We start from the raw sequence: 22,261 nt of genomic DNA, 5'->3' as shown, positions 1-22,261 counted from the left end.
GTGTGGTACAGAGGTTGGCACACTCGCCTCCATGATGGGCAGTGTGGTCTAGAGGTAGGCACACTCGCCTCCATGATGGGTAGTGTGGTACAGAGGTAGGCACACTCGCCTCCACGATGGGCAGTGTGGTCCAGAGGTAGGCACACTCGCCTCCATGATGGGAAGTGTGGTACAGAGGTAGGCACACTCGCCTCCATGATGGGCAGTGTGGTCCAGAGGTAGGCACACTCGCCTCCATGATGGTTAGTGTGGTACAGAGGTAGGCACACTCGCCTTCATGATGCACAGTGCGGTACAGAGATAGGCACACTCGCCTCCACGATGGGCAGTGTGGTCCAGAGGTAGGCACACTCGCCTCCATGATGGGCAGTGTGGTCCAGAGGTAGGCACACTCGCCTCCATGATGGGCAGTGTGGTCCAGAGGTAGGCACACTCGCCTCCATGATGGGCAGTGTGGTCCAGAGGTAGGCACACTCGCCTCCACGATGGGCAGTGTGGTCCAGAGGTAGGCACACTCGCCTCCATGATGGGCAGTGTGGTCCAGAGGTAGGCACACTCGCCTCCACGATGGGCAGTGTGGTCCAGAGGTAGGCACACTCGACTCCATGATGGGAAGTGTGGTACAGAGGTAGGCACACTCGCCTCCATGATGGGCAGTGTGGTCCAGAGGTAGGCACACTCGCCTCCATGATGGGAAGTGTGGTACAGAGGTAGGCACACTCGCCTTCATGATGCGCAGTGCGGTACAGAGATAGGCACACTCGCCTCCACGATGGGCAGTGTGGTCCAGAGGTAGGCACACTCGCCTCCATGATGGGCAGTGTGGTCCAGAGGTAGGCACACTCGCCTCCATGATGGGTAGTGTGGTACAGAGGTAGGCACACTCGCCTCCACGATGGGCAGTGTGGTCCAGAGGTAGGCACACTCGCCTCCATGATGGGAAGTGTGGTACAGAGGTAGGCACACTCGCCTCCATGATGGGCAGTGTGGTCCAGAGGTAGGCACACTCGCCTCCATGATGGGAAGTGTGGTACAGAGGTAGGCACACTCGCCTTCATGATGCGCAGTGCGGTACAGAGATAGGCACACTCGCCTCCACGATGGGCAGTGTGGTCCAGAGGTAGGCACACTCGCCTCCATGATGGGCAGTGTGGTCCAGAGGTAGGCACACTCGCCTCCATGATGGGCAGTGTGGTCCAGAGGTAGGCACACTCGCCTCCATGATGGGCAGTGTGGTCCAGAGGTAGGCACACTCGCCTCCACGATGGGCAGTGTGGTCCAGAGGTAGGCACACTCGCCTCCATGATGGGCAGTGTGGTCCAGAGGTAGGCACACTCGCCTCCATGATGGGCAGTGTGGTCCAGAGGTAGGCACACTCGACTCCATGATGGGCAGTGTGGTCCAGAGGTTGGCACACTCGCCACCATGATGGGCAGTGTGGTCCAGAGGTAGGCACACTCGCCTCCATGATGGGCAGTGTGGTCCAGAGGTAGGCACACTCGCCTCCATGATGGGCAGTGTGGTCCAGAGGTAGGCACACTCGCCTCCATGATGTGTAGCCTGGGTTCGAATCCCGACCCAGCTATAAAATCTCATCTCGGTGTTTCACGGGTAGGATGATTCATCAATGTGTGTGCCGTCCCTCAGATGGACGCTAAGCTGGCCATCCCATCTGCCTGCATTAGTTGGTGGATGTTAAAGACCCGACGGTGTCCTTCGAGAACAGTAGGCGAGTTATCGCCGGCACCCTGAGGCTGAATAAAGTACAAATTCCTGCTCTGACTTCCTGAGTCGGAATGACGACCCGTCGAGGATTGTAACCTTGGTAATTGCTTCGGCAGCACCGATGCTCTGCATAGAGATTGGTACATGATGATGATGAAATGATGATGATGATATCCTACCTAGTGACGACAGAAATGGTTCACTCCTATTTTGATGGTTTAACTCCAGCAATACAAACTACAATCCCGCATCTCGTATGTACCACAGCCAATCTACCATGATATTGATACCATCCCCCTGCTTCCACTTTTTACATGACAACAGCGTTTCTTCCTCTTCCTCCTACTCTTACTCATTCTCATATCCTCTCTCTCCCATATCCTTATCCTCGTTTCTCCTCTCCTCCTCCTCTTCTTCTCCCTCGTTTCTCCTCCTCTTCCTCATCGTTTATCCTCTGCCTCCTCGTTTATCCTCTTCCTCCTCGTTTATGCTCCTCCCTCACCTTGTTTATCCTCTTCCTCCTCGTTTATCCTCCTCCCCTACCTTGTTTATCCTCCCCCCACCTCGTTTCTCCACCTCGTTTCTCCTCCTCTTGCTCATTCTCCCAATCCTCTCTTCTCCTCCTCTCCCTCCTCGTTTCACCTCCCCCCCCACCTCGTTTCTCCTCCTCCTCTTACTCATTCTCCAATCCTCGCTTCCTCTCCTCCTCCTGGTTCTTCTTATTCCTCCTCCTCCTCGTTCTCATTCCCTCTCCTCCTCGTTTCTCCTACTCCTCGTTCTTCTTATCCCCCCTCCTCCTCGTTCTCCTTATTCCCTCTCCTCCTCGTTTCCCCTCCTCCTCGTTCTCCTTATTCCCCCTGCTCCTCGTTTCTCCTCCTCCTCGTTCTCCTTATCCCCCGTTCCTCCTCGTTTCTCCTCCTCCTCGTTCTCCTTATTCCTCCTCCTCGTTTCTCCTCCGCCTCGTCCTCCTCTTCCTCATTTGTCCTCCTCCTTCTTCTTCCCCTCCCCCACCTCTTTTCTCATCGTCCCCTCCCCCACCTCTTTTCTCATCGTCCACCTCCTTCTCCTTTTTCTCCTCACCCTCCTCTCCTTCTTTCTCTTCTTCCGCAATCTACCCCCTGGTACATTTACTTCATGTGCCATTCCTTTCTACCCATCCACAAAACCTCCTTTGAAGTTCAGTCGACTCCACCTCCTTTCCCGTCAAGCCCTACCCTCCTCACAGACCACGCCGCTCGATACCGGGCACGGTTTCAAAGCGCGGGAGGTCAGTTATCTCTCGGCTGTGCGTCTTCCCATTAAATATCGAGCTCAGTCGTACATTCGCCATGTACAACGGAGAAGCTCGACTACGACGACGACGACAATGAGGTTTTTATTTATTATATTTTATTAAACGTGTTTGTCGACCCTTTAATATAATAATGACCCGTCAGTGCGGGTACAGTTCCCCAGTGATACGTACAGTAGTGGACGTGAGAAGGCCTTTAAAGTGCCCTCGTTATGATTATCCTAATAATAATAGGAATATCTATCTATCTGCGATTGTTACACCTATCCTGATGTTTTGGACTGTTATTCGGTCCATGGCGGATAATAAACGGCAGCCTCGGGCGATAACGGTATTCCGCTTTCAATATCATATTCACATCATGTATTTTTTAAATGTTTTATACAAATATGGGATGACTGTCCAGCCCTGTGTTGGTGATAGATATGGGGTTATCCGTTAATACGTTATGTCATGGCTCGTAGTTGTGATTGTAGTGTCGTGGTGTGTCTGGAGCAGCGAGATGTGTTGTGAATTCGGGAAGGATCTCACCGAGACGATCGTCTTGCAGTTCAGTAGTTGTGGTTGCAGTGAAAGTCACGTGATGTTTAGTGCTCTTTCCACCTTGTCATGACTGGTTGGTGGGGAATGTGGATAATGCAAAATGGCGTTTAAAATGTTCTCGGAAAGAAACTGTACAAGAAACGACAAGTTAATTTTAATTATTTTAATAAAGTGTATTTCTTGCTAATTATAACGACGTACTTAAAAAAAAAAAAAAAAAAAAAAAAAAAATTTTTTTATAGAAATATATATAGAAATATATATAGAAATATCTCTATATATTCAGCAAAAGTTGCTTCAACTTAATCCAAGCTATGGGAATTTTTTTTTTCCCAATCAGACCAAATATTCAACATAGGAGGTGTATAGGGCAACGGACTGCTGCTTGATCACTCCTAAATATTTTACATTTGCTGCTAAGAAATATGCTGCAATATTGATGATTTTGGAATTTCACAATACTCTATACAGTATATTTAATAGGCTAATTCTGTCTGTTTGTCTCACCCACCCGCCACCTCACGAAACATGGAAATGCTCCTCGGAGACAATAAATAACATAACAGTTGCTTCAAATTAATCCAAAACCTACAGGAAAATTACAATACTGACTCTCAATTTATCTCTTTCAACCAGCACAAGAATAAAAGGCTTCCTTTTATTTTAATTTTTTTTTCGTGGTATTTTTGACAAATAAAATTTTAAACTATTGTACCTCTCTCCTCTTCTTTGTTTCACCTCTCTCCTCTTGCCGTCCATTGTGGATGGCAAGTCTCGTGCTCTTTTCAGGATAATTTAACCTCCTACAAGGCCTTCACCCACAGCTTGATGGAGTACTGCTCTCCCCTCTGGGGTGGTGCTCCTGCCTCACATCTTGCTCAGCTTGATGCCTTGGAAACCAAGGCCTTCAGAATTATTGGAATCTCCCACAATGAAGCTGAGGCTATGGGTCTATCACTTCACCATCACAGACATCTTGGTAGTCTCTCTGTCTTCTACCGCGTCCTTTCTGATCTTTCACAACCTCCCCTTTCCGTGCCTGCCTGCCCCTCTGCCCCCGTATTTCTACGGGCACGCACAGTCCGCCAGTAACCCACTTCTGGTCAAACTACCTAAATCCAGAACCATTCCACTCAATCATTCCTCTTTTTCCCACCTGTAAAACCAACTTTCTCAGTCTCTTCAATCTCATTCTTCCCTCCAGGGCTTCAAGACAGCTGTTCATCACCATCTCAGATTGTCCCCCATTCAAAACCATGATCTTTTGTACTCCCATTAACCCTCCCCCAGACCACCTCTTTCCAGGTTTCCAATTTTCCTTCCAAGAGTTTGTTTCCGTATCCATCTTTTGTTCACGCCGTGTCCTCCCCCAGCTCTCATTCTTCCACACATCCCTTATTCCTCCAGGTCTCTCTGTTTTGTTCCTCTTCCCTGCTGTTGATGTGTCCCCCCTCTCTTGCTATTGTTCCCCTTTTCTGTTATATCTTGATCTGTTCAATGTTCCAGCTTCTTCATGAGCCTCCACATTGTATACAAAACAAAAAATCTTGTCCAGACGGATCCTAAAAGATTGAGTCAAAATTTCCCCACAAGATGGTGGGATTCATTTGGGCCATAAAATAGTAGTAGTAGTAGTAGTAGCAGTAATAATAAAAAGTACCTTGACATTTCTTGGACTACTGTATCTCTTTCTGAGACCGTTTGAAACACCCCATGTAATTGGATCTGTCATGGTGTTGGTGGTGGTGGTGGCGGTTGTGTTGCTTTGATGTCATTCTATGTACTGTTTGTGAGATCTGGATCTTTGCATGCCGATGTGAGGTGGTTGGACACAGCAGGTGGAGTCAAATATCCTTTCAGTTCTGAGTGCATCTGTCCATGCAATAAGTGCTTGAGTAAAACGACTGCGCTGGTTGCAGTTAAATAGGCTGAGGTGGATAAGATAATGGACAAACTTGTATGAATGGCCTTGACATTGGCCTTTTAATTTTGCCAGGTTGGAAGGACGCATATTGATCTGGATGATCTACAACAACAACAACACTACATGCATTTTAAGGCCATTTTCCCTGCTAGAGCGGGGGTTAGCCTTGCAGTCCCCATGACAATCTTCTCCATTTTGCCCTATTTTCTGCATCTCTCCTTGTTAACCCCCTTGCCCGCATTTCTTCTTCGACCATCTTTAGCCAAGTCTTTCTCGGTCTTCCCCGTCCTCTACTTCCTTCTACATTCATTTCCATCACTCTTTTCAACCAGTCACTTTCATCCTTCCTCAACACATGACCAAACCATCTCAACCTGTTCCTCTTCACAGCATCAATCACAGGCAATATTCCCATCATCTTTCGCAATTCATCATTTGTCTTCCTCTCTCTCAACGATACTCCGCACATCCATCGAACCATTCGCATTTCCACCCTTTCCAGCCTTCGTTGGTGCTCTACGTTCATTACCCATGTCTCGCTCCCATAAATCATAACACTTCTCACACATGCAGCATACACCTTTCCCTTCAGCTTCAGCTTCAGCGACACTCCCCTCCTCATCAGCACGCCACTCAGTTCCCGAAACTTCTTCCGTGCACATCTCACTCGAGCAACCGTTGCCGAGTCTGATCCACCTTCTCCATTCAGCATGTCTCCGATCCACCATCTGGATGATCTACAAGCCAAATCAAAATGGTAAAAATACCATAAAAACTCGAGGCTTTATGATTGCTAATGTGCAGTGAACATGGTATTACGTGTCTTGCAAAATCGAAGATTTTTCAAGTATATTGGTCGGTTGCGTTTGTGGTTCTGTCTGTCTGTCTGTCTGATGTTTGTTTGTCACCGGCCTATGGGTCACAATTCCAAACCGATCGTCACAAAACTTCACCAAGTTGTATAGGTCGTCCCAATTGAGAAGCCTATTTTGGGGGTCAAAAGGTCAACATAGGCCAAAGGTCACCAACTTTGCCAAATTTCTAAAATGCTCAATTTTCATCCGATTGACTTGAAATTTGAAGAGGACTTGCATATCTGGTCACTGAATTCAACCTCCAAGTATATTTGAGGTCAATATAGGCCAAAAGGTCAACATAGGCCAAATTTCTAAAATCCTCAATTTTCATCAGATTGACTTGAAATTTGAAGAGGACTTGCATATCTGGTCAATGAATTTAACCACCCAGTACATTTGAGGTCAATATAGGCCAAAAGGTCAACATTGGCCGAATTTCTAAAATCACCAATTTTCATTTGATTGACTTGAAAATTGAACAGCATTTGCACATTGAGTCACTAAATAGGGAAACTAACTATTTTTGAGGTCAAAAGGTCAAAGGTCAACTCAAGGTCAACCTTACAAAATCATCATTTTTCATCTGATAAATCGTCACTTTTCTTCCTGTTGACCCGAGCTTTGATCAAGATTGTCAATTTTAATCTTGATGAAATGGACAATTTGCTGTATCAATGGAGTTTTTTTCTTGCCTGGTGTTACCCTGGTGTTGGGCTAGCGGCTAGGGTGCCGGCTTAGGATCCTAGGATCCTGGAGTTCGAATCCCGGTCGATCGCTGAATTAACGCCAGGGGGGTTGACTCAGCCTGTCATCCTTCCGAGGTCGGCTAATTGAGTACCAGTTCACTGATAATTCCCTGTTTGTCGTTAAAGGCGGCAAAAAGGGTTGGCGTCAGGAAGGGCATCCGGCGTAAAACATTGCTTCAAAAAGGGGACCGAAAAACAACAACAACCACGGTTCCCGAAAAAGGCCAACCCCCGCTTTGCGGGGAAAAATGGCCTCTAAAGGTGGTTATTATATATTATATATATATAATGGAGTTTTTTTCTTGAGGGTGGGGGCGGATTTTGCAAGTATCGTGCTCCGCATGACGTCTTCTTGTATTTATTTATAATGCATAATTAACTGTTAATACTGTAATGGGTAGGATTGGGTTAGTCGCAAATACCTTGCAATGATGTTCTCGACCAGTGGCGTGCAACCTGCAGCCCAAGGGCTGCGTGCAGCACGTCAGGCTTCTGAGTGTGCCCCACGAGACATTTTGTTGACCGTTGCCAACACGTGATGAAACAACCTTGCCGAAGTCAGCAGGTGTCTGTACTTAGGCAGGTGAAGTCAGCAGGGCCCGTTTCATCAGTTGTCTGGACTTAGCAATGGGGAAATCTTCCTTTTTGGCGCTCAATATATCATTTACAACATGGGGTCATGGTTTTTGTTGCACATGCCCAATTTCAATTGTGCGGCCCATTCATGAGCCTAGGTTGCCCATCACTGTCCGAGACTCATTTCTTCCCCATCCTTTCCAAAGGCAATAAATGTGGAAATGATATATTGCATCATTCTGCTTGGTTTGTGCTCTCGGCTCCTTTTCCCAACTTGTTGTAATGTACCCAAAACTTTGTTCCACTGTTGTTTGGCAACTGCTGGCTCTGTTTACATAAACAATGTATTTCAAACAAAGACAGACAAAACATTGGGATACAACAGATTAGGAGAGGATGGAAACGAGGAAGTGTTTGTGGAGAAGCAAACTGGGGATGGTGGTTGGTGGGGATGTTGGTGTTATTTTTTGGTTGTTTCGGCACAAATTATTACTATATTTAGAAAGCATTCTCTGTGGTCTTTGGCCTGTGAACTCTGGACAGTTCCCATTGGCGGACCTCAAAAGGAAGACTATTTTAAGAATTTTTTTTTGTTATTTCTAGGAGTGTAGATGTCGATGGGAATGTGTGCTAAGGTTGATTTGAATGTTGTCTGAAAATAGATTTACAAAGGTTATTGAGGAAATGCTGACATTGATGGATAATGTGCGTCTTTATTGAATCTGTTTTTAATGATTTATACGTAATATTGCTCCTTTACTCCAGAAATCTGTCCATGGTTTGAATAATCATAGTGTGATCCGTCAAATGAACGCTTCACTATATAGCAAAGTGTGCTGGCGATGTTTTTACTCGGCTGGATATCGAGCAGACTGTATGCCGCATTGACTGTAATAGCTTAGTGAGAGGTTACAAGAGTTCTTGCCAACTTAAAGAAAAGGTAAAAGTTGTAGAAACTTCGAAATCCATAAAGGGTGGCCAACATTGTCATTATTACCCTGCGCTCGCGAAGCGGAAAGTGGGGCTAAGCAATCGCTTGAGTATGTACGTACGTATGTCTTGCGTGCATGTCTGCATTTGATAAATTAATTTTCTTGGCAACCGTTTGTCCGATTCACATGGAATTTTCATCATAGTGTGCGTCTACTCATGTAGATTTTTTTTTTAGTGATGATCATGACGTCATAAGTTACGTGGAATGGGTGTCACTCATCTTGTTTTTTATTTTAAATCCATTTAATCAGCCCCCCCCCCCACCCCTTTCCTCTTCCGTTTCCCTTCCCCATTTGTTTCCCTTCCCCATCCAGTTCCCTTCCCCATCTGTTTCCACTCCCCATCTGTTCCCCTTCCCCATCCACTCCCATCCCTATCCACTCCCATCCCTATCGACTCCCATCCCTATCCACTCCCATCCCTATCCACTCCCATCCCTATCCACTCCCATCCCTATCCACTCCCATCCCTATCCATCCCATCCCTATCCACTCCCATCCCTATCCACTCCCATCCCTATCCACTCCCATCCCTATCCATTCCCATCCCTATCCATTCCCATCCCTATCCACTCCCATCCCTATCCACTCCCATCCCTATCCACTCCTCCTCCCTATCCACTCCTTATCCACTCCTCCTCCATATCCACTCCACTCCCTATCCACTCCACTCCCTATCCACTCCACTCCCTATCCACTCCCATCCCTATCCACTCATCCTCCCTATCCACTCCTCCTTATCCACTCCGCCTCCATATCCAATCCACTCCTCCTCCCTATCCACTCCTCCTCCCTATCCACTCCTCCTCCCTATCCACTCCTCCTCCATATCCACTCCACTCCCATCCCTATCCACTCCTCCTCCCTATCCACTCCTCTTCCCTATCCACTCCTTCTCCCTATCCACTCCTCCTCCCTATCCACTCCTCCTCCCTATCCACTCCTCCTCCCTATCCACTCCTAATACTTTCGAATAGTTTGTACTTTATTGACATACTCACATTGTAATCGTACATACGTTTTTGAGGTACTCGGTTGGAAAAGACGTGGAATAGTGTCTATCACCAGGTGACGTTTGTGGCCTACTGACCTACGTTGGTACATTATGTGCAAACAAACAAACAGACAGACAGACAAACTAACAAACTGACCCAAATGCAATACAATACTCTCAGGCGAGGGTAAAAATGGTTAAAGCGAAAATAAGCAATTGTGTTTTTTGTCTCATTTAAAATTTTTTTTGATGCTGTACCTTTGAATACTATCCTCTCAAAAATATTACCAGCAACATATTAATATTTGCACCTCATAAAGCTGTCCTTTTTACCTGTGTACATGATGAAAGACATGAATGTATGTGCCATTGTTTGTGTACTTGTCTGGCATTCCATAAAAAATGGGTTTAAATCCATCCATCCATTATCGGTTTTTTGTTACCACGATAACCTGTGAACCATTGAAGTGATTTCAACCAATCTTGACACAGGTTTGGACTGAACCAATCCATTGGCACATCAGGACTGAACAGGTCTTGCACCCTTGAACATCATTTTGTGGACCATAACTTGAGTTAGAAGCATCTGATGTTACAAGTCTCTCTTCCAATAAATCTCTTTTCTCTCTCATGTTCTCTTTCATGTGACCTTTGATTTAGATCAAAGATGACTATGGGATAACTATGGTTTGCTGGCTGAGGTGTATCCAGCGACGATGCATTCACATCTGCAAATTGTATTTTCTAATTTTATTTTGAACTTAACTGGTTCTTCAATGTCTTTCAGGGAGCAAAATCAATCACGCCGACTTGGTTTAGCCTGTACGTGACACCAGAACTAGTTCATGTGGTTTCTTCGGAAGAGTAAGTTGAGCAGGGTGTTTTTCGTCTGATTTATGGATTGCTAAATATGGATATTTATGGATACTAGCAGGTACCCGTTGAAATTCTGTGGAAATTTCTGTGGAAATGTAAAATATTACTTCAACAATATCATGCAAATAATAGTTAAATATCATACCATTAAATATTCGGGCATTATGCTTACTTACAATAGGCACTCTAGAGTCTATATGGCATCAACTATGCACCGGCAGAGAAGAGGGCACCTTCAGACCTGCAGTCAAACCGACCACTACTTTGCACTACCCAGCAACCTCTGGGCAGCCCAACTCTCGCCACGTGAAGGCTGTGGTCTTAGGCTTTGTCTCTGTCCCAATTCACAGTCACTAGTTTGTCAGAAATAGCATCCAAAACAGGTTACAAGTCATACACTAGTCAGTCGATCAAATGGTAAAGAGACCTAGAGAGTCCTTACATGAATGGTACTATGTGATATATGGCACTGGTTATCAAAATGTACTTCATTTTGTTGAGGTCTTATATCAATGTGATGTTGCATCTCTGCATACTCAATGGATGAGAATCAGGGACATGGGATCCTCCAGAATGCTCAACATCAGGCATAAAATATTTGTACAAATCATACAATTTGCTGAAACCTCGGAGACATGCTGAATGGAGAAGGTGGATTAGACTCGGCAACGGTTGCTAGAGTGAGATGTGCATGGAAGAAGTTTCGGGAACTGAGTGGCGTGCTGATGAGGAGGGGAGTGTCGTTGAAGCTGAAGGGAAAGGTGTATGCTGCATGTGTGAGAAGTGTTATGATTTATGGGAGCGAGACATGGGTAATGAATGTAGAGCAGCAACGAAGGCTGGAAAGGGTGGAAATGCGAATGGTTCGATGGATGTGCGGAGTATCGTTGAGAGAGAGGAAGACAAATGATGAATTGCGTAAGATGATGGGAATAGAGCCTGTGATTGCTGTGAAGAGGAACAGGTTGAGATGGTTTGGTCATGTGTTGAGGAAGGATGAAAGTGACTGGTTGAGAAGAGTGATGGAAATGAATGTAGAAGGAAGGAGAGGACGGGGAAGACCGAGAAAGACTTGGCTGAGGATGGTGGAAGAAGAAATGCGGGCAAGGGGGTTAACAAGGAGAGATGCAGAAAATAGGGCAAAATGGAGAAGATTGTCATGGGGCCCGCAAGGCTAACCCCCGCTCTAGCAGGGAAAATGGCCTTAAAATGCATGTTGTTGTTGTTGTATACAATTTGCTGAAAAGTGGTTTATTTAACTATATTGGTAAAAAAAAATTCTGAACGATCCCATATAACCACCCCACACCCAAGTACTCAACCCCAAATCTAAACCTATGTCCTCACCCCTCTTCCCCCACCCACCCTCAAGTCCTCAAACCCCACCCACCTCAAGTCCTCCTTATCCACTCTGAAGTCCTAAACCCCCCTCCACCCACCCTAAAGTTTACAAACTCCCTCCTCCCCCACGAACCCCCAAGTCCTCAATCCTCCGCATCCAACCCGCAAGTTATTAACCCCTTCCCCCACCCAACCCAAAGTTCTCAACCCCCAAAGTTTTAACCCCCCTGGCCCATCCCCAAGTTTTCAACCCCTTCCTCCCCACCCCTTAGTTCTTAACCAATCCATCCACCACCAAGTTCTCAAAGTCCTCAAACACAAGTCCTCAACCTCTCCACATCCACCTCCAAGTCCTCAACTCTCCTCCCAACCGCTCCCCCCCCCCCCCCCCCGCATTCCCCCTGCCCCGCCCACTCCCAGGGTGTGATGGATCTAACCTAACATACTTTCCTGTCTAAGTTTCCCACCATCTCATTAAAATTTAATGTGGACTTGACACGGATTTGACTTGAGAAATTTGATGATCCAATTTGCTGCTTTTCTTGAAGGGATTGCTATCATCTGTTTGTGATGCTTTAAGAGCTTTAAGAGAAGAATGTACTTTTGTCTGTGATGGTAATTCTTCACTTTTTTCTGTTGTACCTTTCTAGGATGTTTTGCTGCTTTGACTACTATTGGAACCCTCTGAGCTGAAGATCCAAGTTGCATGAACGTCCTACTTCATATTTTCTTCTAGAAAGTCGGTGTTTTTTGGTTACACACACTTGGAAGTGCTTTCTTCTCCAGAACATATAAGCATATACTGTACTACCCTGCCAGTGAATAAGAAAACAGGAAAGGATACTGATCTGCAACACTGCCTCGGGTGGTTTCTGTGTTATCTACCAATCACCCGGCTCCATCGAGACGTAGTAACGGCGAGTTTCAGGCATTGCGGCCCGTGGGCCTCTCAACAGGCATTCTGGCATCGGAGCCCAGAGGAGATGCCTTGGATGAATCTCTATTATCACCGAGAACCCTTCTGACATCACAACTCGATGCTGGTGTCATCAATACAATTTCTTCATCTTCTGCGTTTGTAACAAAGACACAAAGCCCAGCCTCTAGCCCACCTGCAATAAGTTGCGTCTCTTCAGCTGTTTTACGCCTGCCGGTGTTCACGTGTACACAAGACACCGTGGAATTCTGCTACATGCGTGATGGGCCAAGTCCCAAAGAAGTGGATGCTTCACGGGTGTACACTGATACTGGTACCATTACAGGTATACACTTCACACATGCTGTGGAGAGAGGATATTTTGAAAAATTCTTAAAGTTAACCGATAGACCCGTTTCTCCATTGTACCAAATTGTCATTGGTCTTCATGGCCTTGCAGCATACCTGCATGCTGTACTGCTTTAGCATTCGTTTGCCTTTCATGCTACTATTATTATTGTTGTGACTATTATTAGTGTCAATTAATACTTTATCGTAGAAGTTAAATTTATAGTAGAAGTTAAAGAGAATGTAGTTACTTCCTGGAAATTCAAAGTGTTCTTTAATTGTCATGTTACTCTTGCTTCTTAAATTTTAAAGTGCAGATGACATGGATTCTAGTTTTTAAATAATGTGCATTTGTATTATGTACTGCTCAACTACCCATGCATGCATAAGGATGCACTTTCCAGGGTTTGCACTGATTAATCAGTCACTTGGCAGATAATACACTGTGTTATTGTTTCTCGCAGTAGTCAGGGCAGGGTACAGGCACACTTACCTACTCTTTTTTTCTCTTCTTGTTCTTCTTCTTTTTCAAAAGTTATTGTGGGATTTTTGAAGTCCACCAGCGAATGCCAGCAAATGGTACATTTGGCTTAACATACATACCCCCCAAAGAATGGCATTCTTCTTTAATGGCACTCTGTCTACAAAGTACCAGGGTGACAGCTTATAGTTCAGTTGGGAATGAAACCGAGGTTAGACAGCTTAAAGGTACGCATACTATCTCTCAATTATCCAGCCAGCCTTCTGTATAAGTTCACCCAATAATGTTTGTGGTAGACAAACTTTTCATTGTTTTCATGAACAAAGAGTAATTCCTCATAAAAAAACCTGTTTCTTCTCCATACAGTCTGTCCAGGGGCATCACAAGCCATGATTTCACTTTAAAGAGAAGCAGGCTGGCATTTACCCAGGAAAGGAAGCATGCCAAACCAATGTGAAGTTTAGCATAGTAGAACAACACCATTCCTATTATAACACTCCCAGGGCATGGGACCATCACATTGTGCACGGGGTGACGAGGGAGGCCAACAATAAGCATAAATCTATACTATATGAGAGCCGTTTGCCTGTGTCTCTGTCTGTGTGTTGCCATTTTTCTCAGAGATGGCTGAACGGATCTTCGTCAAACTTTCAGGGGGTTGTCAGTGAGTGAGTGCCAGGGAGTGTTTTAGACAAATTTTTTATTATTATTTTTAATATGTGTTAAATTTGGGGGATTAAAAAAAATCGCTCTATAGTGCCTAAACCTTTTTGATTAATGACATCAAATAAATCAGATTCAATCAAACAATTCCGGAAGTGGTCGAAGTTAGTTGTAAGTTGTCTTTTTGTCCCCCGTCGCACAGCGGAGCGAAAGGGGGACTATGGTTTTCCCCTCCGTCCGTCCGTCCGTGCGTGCGTGCGGGCGTGCGTGTTTGCGTGCGTGCGTGCGTGCATAAGTGAAGAACCGCATTCGAATTTGGTGTGAGGGTGCAACCCACGTCAAAATCCAAGATGGCCGCCGCCATGTATGTCTGATGCCATGTATGTCTGAACCTTGTGAGATGAATATCTTGAAAAATAAGCGAAGTACCAACTTCTAATTTGGTGTGGCGGTGTACCTCGGCATAAGGAAGAACGCTATTGAAAATTGGGGCGCCACGTCAAAATCCAAGATGGCCGCCACCATATATATGTCTGAACCTTGTGAGCGAAATATCTTGAAAAATAAGCGAAGTACCAACTTCTAATCTGGTGTGTGGGTGCATATAGGCACAAGCAAGAACGCTGTTTAAAATTGGGTCGCCACGTCCAAATCCAAGATGGCCGCCGCCATGTATGTCACAAGGTTCAAGGTCTGAACCTTGTGAGATGAATATCTTGAAAAATAAGCGAAGTACCAACTTTTAATTTGGTGTGTGGGTGTATCTCGGCATCAGGAAGACCGCTGTTTAAAATTGGGTCGCCACGTCAAAATCCAAGATGGCCGCCACCATATATATGTCTGAACCTTGTGAGCGAAATATCTTGAAAAATAAGCAAAGTACCAACTTCTAATCTGGTGTGTGGGTGTATCTAGGCACAAGCAAGAACGCTGTTTAAAATTGGGTCGCCACGTAAAAATCCAAGATGGCCGCCGCCATGTATGTCTGAACCTTGTGAGCGAAATATCATATCATAGCATGTTTTCTGCGTCTTCCACTTTGTCAACTCACATCACTTCACCGACGGGGGACCTAGGCGTAACGCTTGTTCTTCCTGAATGTCATCAAACTTAACTCAGGAATGTGATCAATGGCACATTCACCAGCACATGTTCAATGAAAAGGTAAAATGATGATTTGACATTTGTGATGGATTCTGATTTGGATGCAAATTGCTTTCCATTATATTTGCCCTCATTTCAAATATGTTAATGTTTTTTTTTTGCTTGAGCAACGCCGGGTACTCCAGCTATAAACACTTCTGTGATTTACTCGGGATACAAATACAACGTTATGTGGGGGTGGGGAAGGGGGTGGGGGGTAACATAGGCTATGTGGCCACGGTCTCATGCGGGGGTATGGGGGACCAGGAGAGGGGCGAAATTCTCTATGTAAATGTAGCGCCACCTGGTGGTGGTGGCAAACGGTATTACAATTTCCTTTTTTACCTGGGCAACACTGAGGTTAAAGCCCTCTTCACATGGGGTAAATTTTTCCTCCTTCCCTTCCCTCCATCCCCAAAAACGGAGGGGCCTGTAAAAGCCCCCCAAAATATATATATGTCATATATCTTTCCCCTCCTTCTCCCCTCACCTCACCTCCCCCTCCCCTCCCTCTTCCACTCCACCCACTCCCTTCCTCACCCCTCCCCCTCCTGCCTCCCACCCCGGCAATGCCGGATACTTCGGCTAGTGTACAATATACACCACAAATTAATAGTAAAGGTTGTTGTATAGAGAAGCAGTGAAGTGGGAAATTATGAGAATTAATGATGTGCAAGCTCCAATATCTGAAATATAACCATTGAAAGAAGTGTAATATTATACACCAGGGCTGTATTTGATTCGTTTTATCAGGATGGAGGTGAGTGAGCAGTGTGAGAGAGTGAAACTTTCAAACACAATTTTAAGGAATGCATTTACCATCTACTGGTGAAGGAGGTTAGCTTTTTGCAACTTTTGTGGGTAAAAATAAATCAGTCAGAATGTTGCTCTTTCAGTGCTATTGATTATTATAACCATTTTTTTACTCTGCCAATTTAAATTTATTGAGGTATTTTAATTACAAGGTTTTGAAAACCCAGGAGGTTAATCGAGAGGGGAAGGTACCCCCCCCCCCCCCCAATTGTCCCTCTGTTCAAACACCGATGTATATTATTGTTATGACGTGGTGAGCTTCATGTATTATTTGTCACCGTCCCCAGTGATGGGAAAACCTAAGTCAATCCATCAGTTTCCATTATTTAAAGGTTAATTGTGTTGCTGACTTAGAGTTGCTTGTTGTTGCTTGTGTTGCTGTTTCTGAATTTAAAAGGTTAATTGTGTTGCACTCTTTGTTTCACTCGGCGCCAAATCTCTGAGGTGCTTATTCCACCCACTGTGGAATGGTGAGCGATAGGGCAAAAGACAAAATATAGCACGATATTTCAAGAAAAGTTGTGGACGCGTATTGAAAAAACTATGTGGATACAAGTTGGGTAGGTGACAAGAACAAGTCGATTCGATTTTGGTTCAGGTTCGGATCCAGATCTGCCCTGTCAGTGGAATACAACACAACAACATGCATTTTAAGGCCATTTTCCCTGCTAGAGCGGGGGTTAGCCTTGCGGGCCCCATGACAATCTTCTCCATTTTGCCCTATTTTCTGCATCTCCCCTTGTTAAGCCCCTTGCCCGCATTTCTTCTTCCACCACCTTCAGCCAAGTCTTTCTCGGTCTTCCCCATCCTCTACTTTCTTCTACATTCATTTCCATCACTCTTCTCAACCAGTCACTTTCATCCTTCCTCAACACATGACCAAACCATCTCAACCTGTTCCTCTTCACAGCATCAATCACAGGCTCTATTCCCATCATCTTTCGCAATTCATCATTTGTCTTCCTCTCTCTCAACGATACTCCGCACATCCATCGAACCATTCGCATTTCCACCCTTTCCAGCCTTCGTTGCTGCTCTACATTCATTACCCATGTCTCGCTCCCATAAATCATAACACTTCTCACACATGCAGCATACACCTCTCCCTTCAGCTTCAACGACACTCCCCTTCTCATCAGCACGCCACTCAATTCCCGAAACTTCTTCCATGCACATCTCACTCTAGCAACCGTTGCCGAGGCTGATACACCTTCTCCATTCAGCATGTCTCCTAGGTAGCAAAATGTTTTCACAATATAAAACGTAAACTAAGTGGAATACAAAACGTAAACTGTTCAACCTAGTGGAGGTATGCTCTCCACCGAGTGTCGTTATAGTGTGCTTGTGGGTTTGTTCATTTGACTTATATTCACTCCTGAATTGCTGGACAGAATGAGTTGAAAGCTGGCAGTTGTACTGAGGGGTGGGGGAGTATGAAAATGTTTTGGTCAGTAAAAAGAAAATTCATAGCCTCTTGGTTGTAAGGTTGGGGGTTTGGGAGTGTAACTTCCCTATATAAGTGTATAATATGGGGGGATGTTTCATTGTTACTTGAGACGTTTTGATAAGTCACATGGTTTGGCCGCAATAAATAAAATGGAAGGAAAATCCAAAAAAGCTTTTAACTCTTGAACCACTGCATTGATCGACTAGAATTTTTAATGCGTTCTACACCTCATCAAGCCGAACAAGTGTGCAAAATTTCAAGATGATTGGATGTACGGTCTGGAAGCTCGAAGTTGTTATTGCATGAAGAAGAAGAACCGCAACACTTTTTCTCACCAGGCCATGTGACATAACCACCTCTTCGGATTTGACAGTCGCTAGAGGGTGTTAACATTTGAATCAACAAATCTGGGAAATTCTGATGAATTTTCCTAAAACTACGCTATATTGTCATTTACATTGGAAAATAACATTGTAAAACTCTCCGCCGCCTCGGCTTTATTCTAGCTCTGAAGTTCATTCTGTCTTCACTTTTAGAGAGAAAGAGAGGTATCTGCAAGCAATGGTAACCTTTATTTGGTGGAAATCCAATGAAAAATGACGGAAGTTATTCGAAATCTAACATTTTAAATTGATCGCATTTTCAAAGTGAATTCTTACTGATGTAAAATATCCATGTGTGCAGGCACGTGTGTGTGTGTGTGTGTGTGTGTGTGTGTTTATGGGGATGTGTGTGTGTGGGGATGTGTGTGTGTGGGGATGTGTGTGTGTGGGGATGTGTGTGTGTGGGTATGGGGGTTTGTGTGTGTGGGGGTGTGTGGGGGTGTGTGTGTTTGGAGGTGTGTGTGTGGGGGTGTGTGTGTGTGGGGGTGTGTGTGTGGGGGTGTGCATGGGTGTGTGTGTGTGGGTGTGTGTGTGGGGGTGTGTGTGTGGGGGTGTGTGTGTGTGCGGGTGTGTGTGTGTGGGGGGTGTGTGTGGGGGTGTGTGTGTGGGGGTGTGTGTGTGGGGGTGTGTGTGTGGGGGTGTGTGTGTGGGGGTGTGTGTGTGGGGTGCGTGTGTGGGGGTGCGTGTGTGGGGGTGCGTGTGTGGGGGTGCGTGTGTGGGGGTGCGTGTGTGGGGGTGCGTGTGTGGGGGTGCGTGTGTGTGGGGGTGCGTGTGTGGGGGTGTGTGTGTGTGGGGGTGTGTGTGTGTGTGTGGGGGGGTGTGTGTGTGTGGGTGTGTGTGTGTGTGGGGGTGTGTGTGTATCGGGGTTGTATCGAAGGGGGGTTGTATCAAAGCATGTCCGATGAAAGTGGGCTTGTATCAAAAGTGGGTGCGAGTAAACCGTTCAACACTGCCCGCAGTTTTAATTATTATTTTCTCTGACATCCTGGAACAATTTTCAAATTCCTGCTTTAACCTACAGGGGGCATTGCGTCAGTGGCACAGCTGCTCCCCCAGGAATGATGCAAATCAGTGGCCACATGCTGTGTACGAAATGATGATTGTGACCTGGATGAACTCCCCTTACCCACCACTCAAGGATTAATGTTGGATCTTCCTCTGCTGTCCTGCGTTCAGATGTGTGCAGCGCAGCAGACCTTCCCGAGGTAGAAATTTTGAGCTTGATTGAGGAGCGCCTCCCTCAATATACGCTGCGGGCTGACTCGGTGTACAGCTACAGACACACAGACTGGCTGCAGACTCCAGCTCTCTCTTCAGACTCTGGTTCAGATCTCTCACCTGAGCAGGCTGAAGAGACACTCAAGTACATGAGTGAGTCATCACGGCTGCTTTCTTGGTCTTTCTTTAACCTATTGCTCTGCTTCTCAAATGTGATGATAAAATAACATGATGAGTTGTTTTAAATGACTATATTTAAAATATCTTTGCTCATTTTCTTGTTCGCAGGTGTGTATGTGATTTAATATTTATGTGTACAGTATAATCCCACTGGATGGTTTATATATATATATATATATATATATATATATATATATATATATATATATTAATACTTGGGCTAAGGCTCGTAATAGAGCTGACACACACACACACACAAACATACCTGACGAGACAAACAATTAACACAGCCACTGTGCTTAGGGGAAGTGCTGTCGCTACCGTCACTTCCCGGGATACTCTGTGTACCAGCGACACTGACGCTTTTCAATGGTGACACTTTTCTCATCGTAATGAGTGGGTCATTTCCTCATCCCCATGGATATCAACCGATGGGGATTGTCCGTGCTCTATCCTTTTCAAACAAGGAAGCAACACGTACCATTTTAAAGTCTTTGGTATGACTTGAACCGGTCCAAACTGGATGGGTGTTTTTCAGGAGACACCATCTCCTTACCGGATGGCCATTGGCTCCCGAAGGGAGCTCATCCGCCCTTTGCCAGGTGCTGTTTTTGGTCCTGGCAGGGTGGCACAGTCGCCCTCAACACTAGCAAAGCCAGTGAGGGATGTTTTAATCACCGACAAGCCGACCATGCGGCAGGTAGCACTGGGTTACATGTTACCAGTGGCAGTCCCAAAAAACTGACCTGACCAAATGGCCGGCAACCTGAACAAAATCAATATTTCTGCCTGAGATGGCTCCAGTCAAACATCAAGCCTGGCAAACCGTTTTATTAAAGACTTCTGCCAAAATCTTTCCCCAGCTGACCGCACAAAGGAGGTGGGAGTAATTGGGGCTATTAAAGAAAAACTAGAACGATGCTCTTCGATGTTACGACGTTGACCGATTTTCCTCCGCCCACATCATTACATCATTACTTGTACCAAGTACTTGTACCAAGTTGGCTTTAAATCCATACAGCTGTTCTCAAGTTATCACATTTTTACCTGAAATGACCACTGACCTTTGACCTCTGGACTCCAAAATCGAATCGGTTAATCTTTACATCATTATACATATCTGTACCAAGTTTTAATTGGATCACTTCAGCCGTTCTCAAGTTATAGACCCATTACAGACTTTGAACTTTGACCTTTGACCTCCTGACTCCAAATTCTAATCAGTTAACCTTTACATCATTATACATACCTGTACCAAGTTTGTATTAGATCACTTCAGCAGTTCTCAAGTTATAGACCTATTACAGACTTTGAACTTTGACGTTTGACCTCCTGACTCCAAATTCTAATCAGTATACCTGTACCAAGTACCAAGACCTATTATGGACTTTGACCTTTGACCTTAGCCCCCAAAATCTAATCGGTTAATCTTTACATCATTATACATACCTGTACCAAGTTTTAATTAGATCACTTCAGCTGTTCTCAAGTTTTGGACATATTACAGACTTTGGCCTTTGACCTCGTGAACCCAAAATCTAATCAGTTGATCTTTACTTCATTATACATACCTGCACCAAGTTTGACTAAGATCTCTTCAGCCATTCTCAAGTTATTGCGGTAACGAAAACCTATGACGGACGGACAGCTGGACGGACAACCTGAAAACATAATGCCTCCGGCGACTTCGTCAACGGAGGCATAATAAGAAATACTAGTAGTAGTATTCGTTGTATCATTGTGGCTGTGTAAGAAGATGAAGAAGAGGGTGTAGTGGTAGTAGTAGAATATATATTACAAGCTGAAGTACCCAGCGTTGCTGGGGAAATATGTATTGAAATATCAAGTCAGAATCGAAAATATCTTGGTTGCCCAGAAGTAAATCACTTACAAGCAAAGTTCATTTATATGACATGGGAATGCAAAATAAAGTAAAATAAATAAAAACAGAGTAATTAACATCAGTGGTTGAGCCTGTGTAATTTCCATGCAACAGACAGAGAAGATTGACTACTATAATTCAACTCGTCTTTTAATTGTGAAATGGGCCCAGCCCGGCCTCGCTACCGAGCCTATAACCTTCCCGGGACTCGGCCTGACATTTTTGGTTCTTTTTGAATGAATTTACTACTATAATTCAGCTTTTGGAAGTGGAAAAGCGGGAGGGCCGCCGGGAGTTGTGGGAGATATGTTGAAGGCAGCAGGAAGTTGGGGTGTGAAGAGAATGACAGAGATCTGTAATCTGGTGGTGAAAGAAGGCCGCATTCCAGTGGATTGGGAACTGAGTACCCTCGTCCCTCTATACAAGGGGAAAGGTGACCCTCTGGAGTGTGGCTCGTACTGAGCGATAAAGTTATTGGAGCATGGAATGAAGGTATTGGAAAGGGTGTTGGAAAGGAGGATAAGGAAGAAAGTGAAGATCGACGAAATGCAGTTTGGATTCATGCCAGGAAGAGGAACAACAGACGTGCTTTTCATTGTGAGGCAGTTGCAGGAGAAGTACATGGATAAGAGGAAGAAGTTGTTTTTTGGGTTTGTTGATCTGGAGAAAGCATTCGATAGGGTTCCACGCAAAGTATTGACATGGGCATTGAGGAAGTTAGGAGTGGAGGAATGGTTGATCATAGTAGTGATGGCAATGTACAAAAGAGCGCGCACAGCTGTAAGGACGAAGGATGGGAACAGTGGTGAGTTTGAGGTGAAGGTGGGAGTGCATCAGGGGTCGGTACTAAGTCCACTACTATTTGTAGCTGTGATGGAGGTGCTGGCTCAGAACGTAAAGGAGGGTTTACCGTGGGAGTTGT

The 22,261-nt window shown here is 45.2% G+C and overlaps 1 protein-coding gene across 4 annotated transcripts in view; it reads left to right on the top strand.

Moving 5' to 3' along the window:
• The first annotated feature begins 2,910 nt into the window (after positions 1-2,910).
• Positions 2,911-22,261, top strand: part of LOC137430964 (trafficking kinesin-binding protein 1) — a 180,136-nt gene continuing 160,785 nt past the window's right edge. The window contains exons 1-4 of one of the 4 annotated variants that reach the window (XM_068121815.2): positions 2,911-3,096; positions 10,436-10,512; positions 12,516-13,127; positions 19,236-19,430. In XM_068121815.2, coding sequence (XP_067977916.1) covers positions 13,058-13,127; positions 19,236-19,430 — 265 coding nt within the window. In that variant the 5' untranslated portion in view covers positions 2,911-3,096; positions 10,436-10,512; positions 12,516-13,057. Of the gene's footprint in view, positions 3,097-5,705; positions 6,241-10,435; positions 10,513-12,515; positions 13,128-19,235; positions 19,431-22,261 lie in introns of those variants that run through there. The other 3 variants (XM_068121784.2, XM_068121766.2, XM_068121775.2) reach the window with 3 other exon arrangements.

Source organism: Myxine glutinosa, chromosome 1, assembly GCF_964187855.1.
Source record: "Myxine glutinosa chromosome 1, kmMyxGlut1.1, whole genome shotgun sequence".
Classification (NCBI taxonomy): domain Eukaryota; kingdom Metazoa; phylum Chordata; class Myxini; order Myxiniformes; family Myxinidae; genus Myxine; species Myxine glutinosa.
The sequence above is the reverse complement of the archived record's forward strand: the minus strand, read 5'-3'. Positions and strand labels throughout refer to the sequence as shown.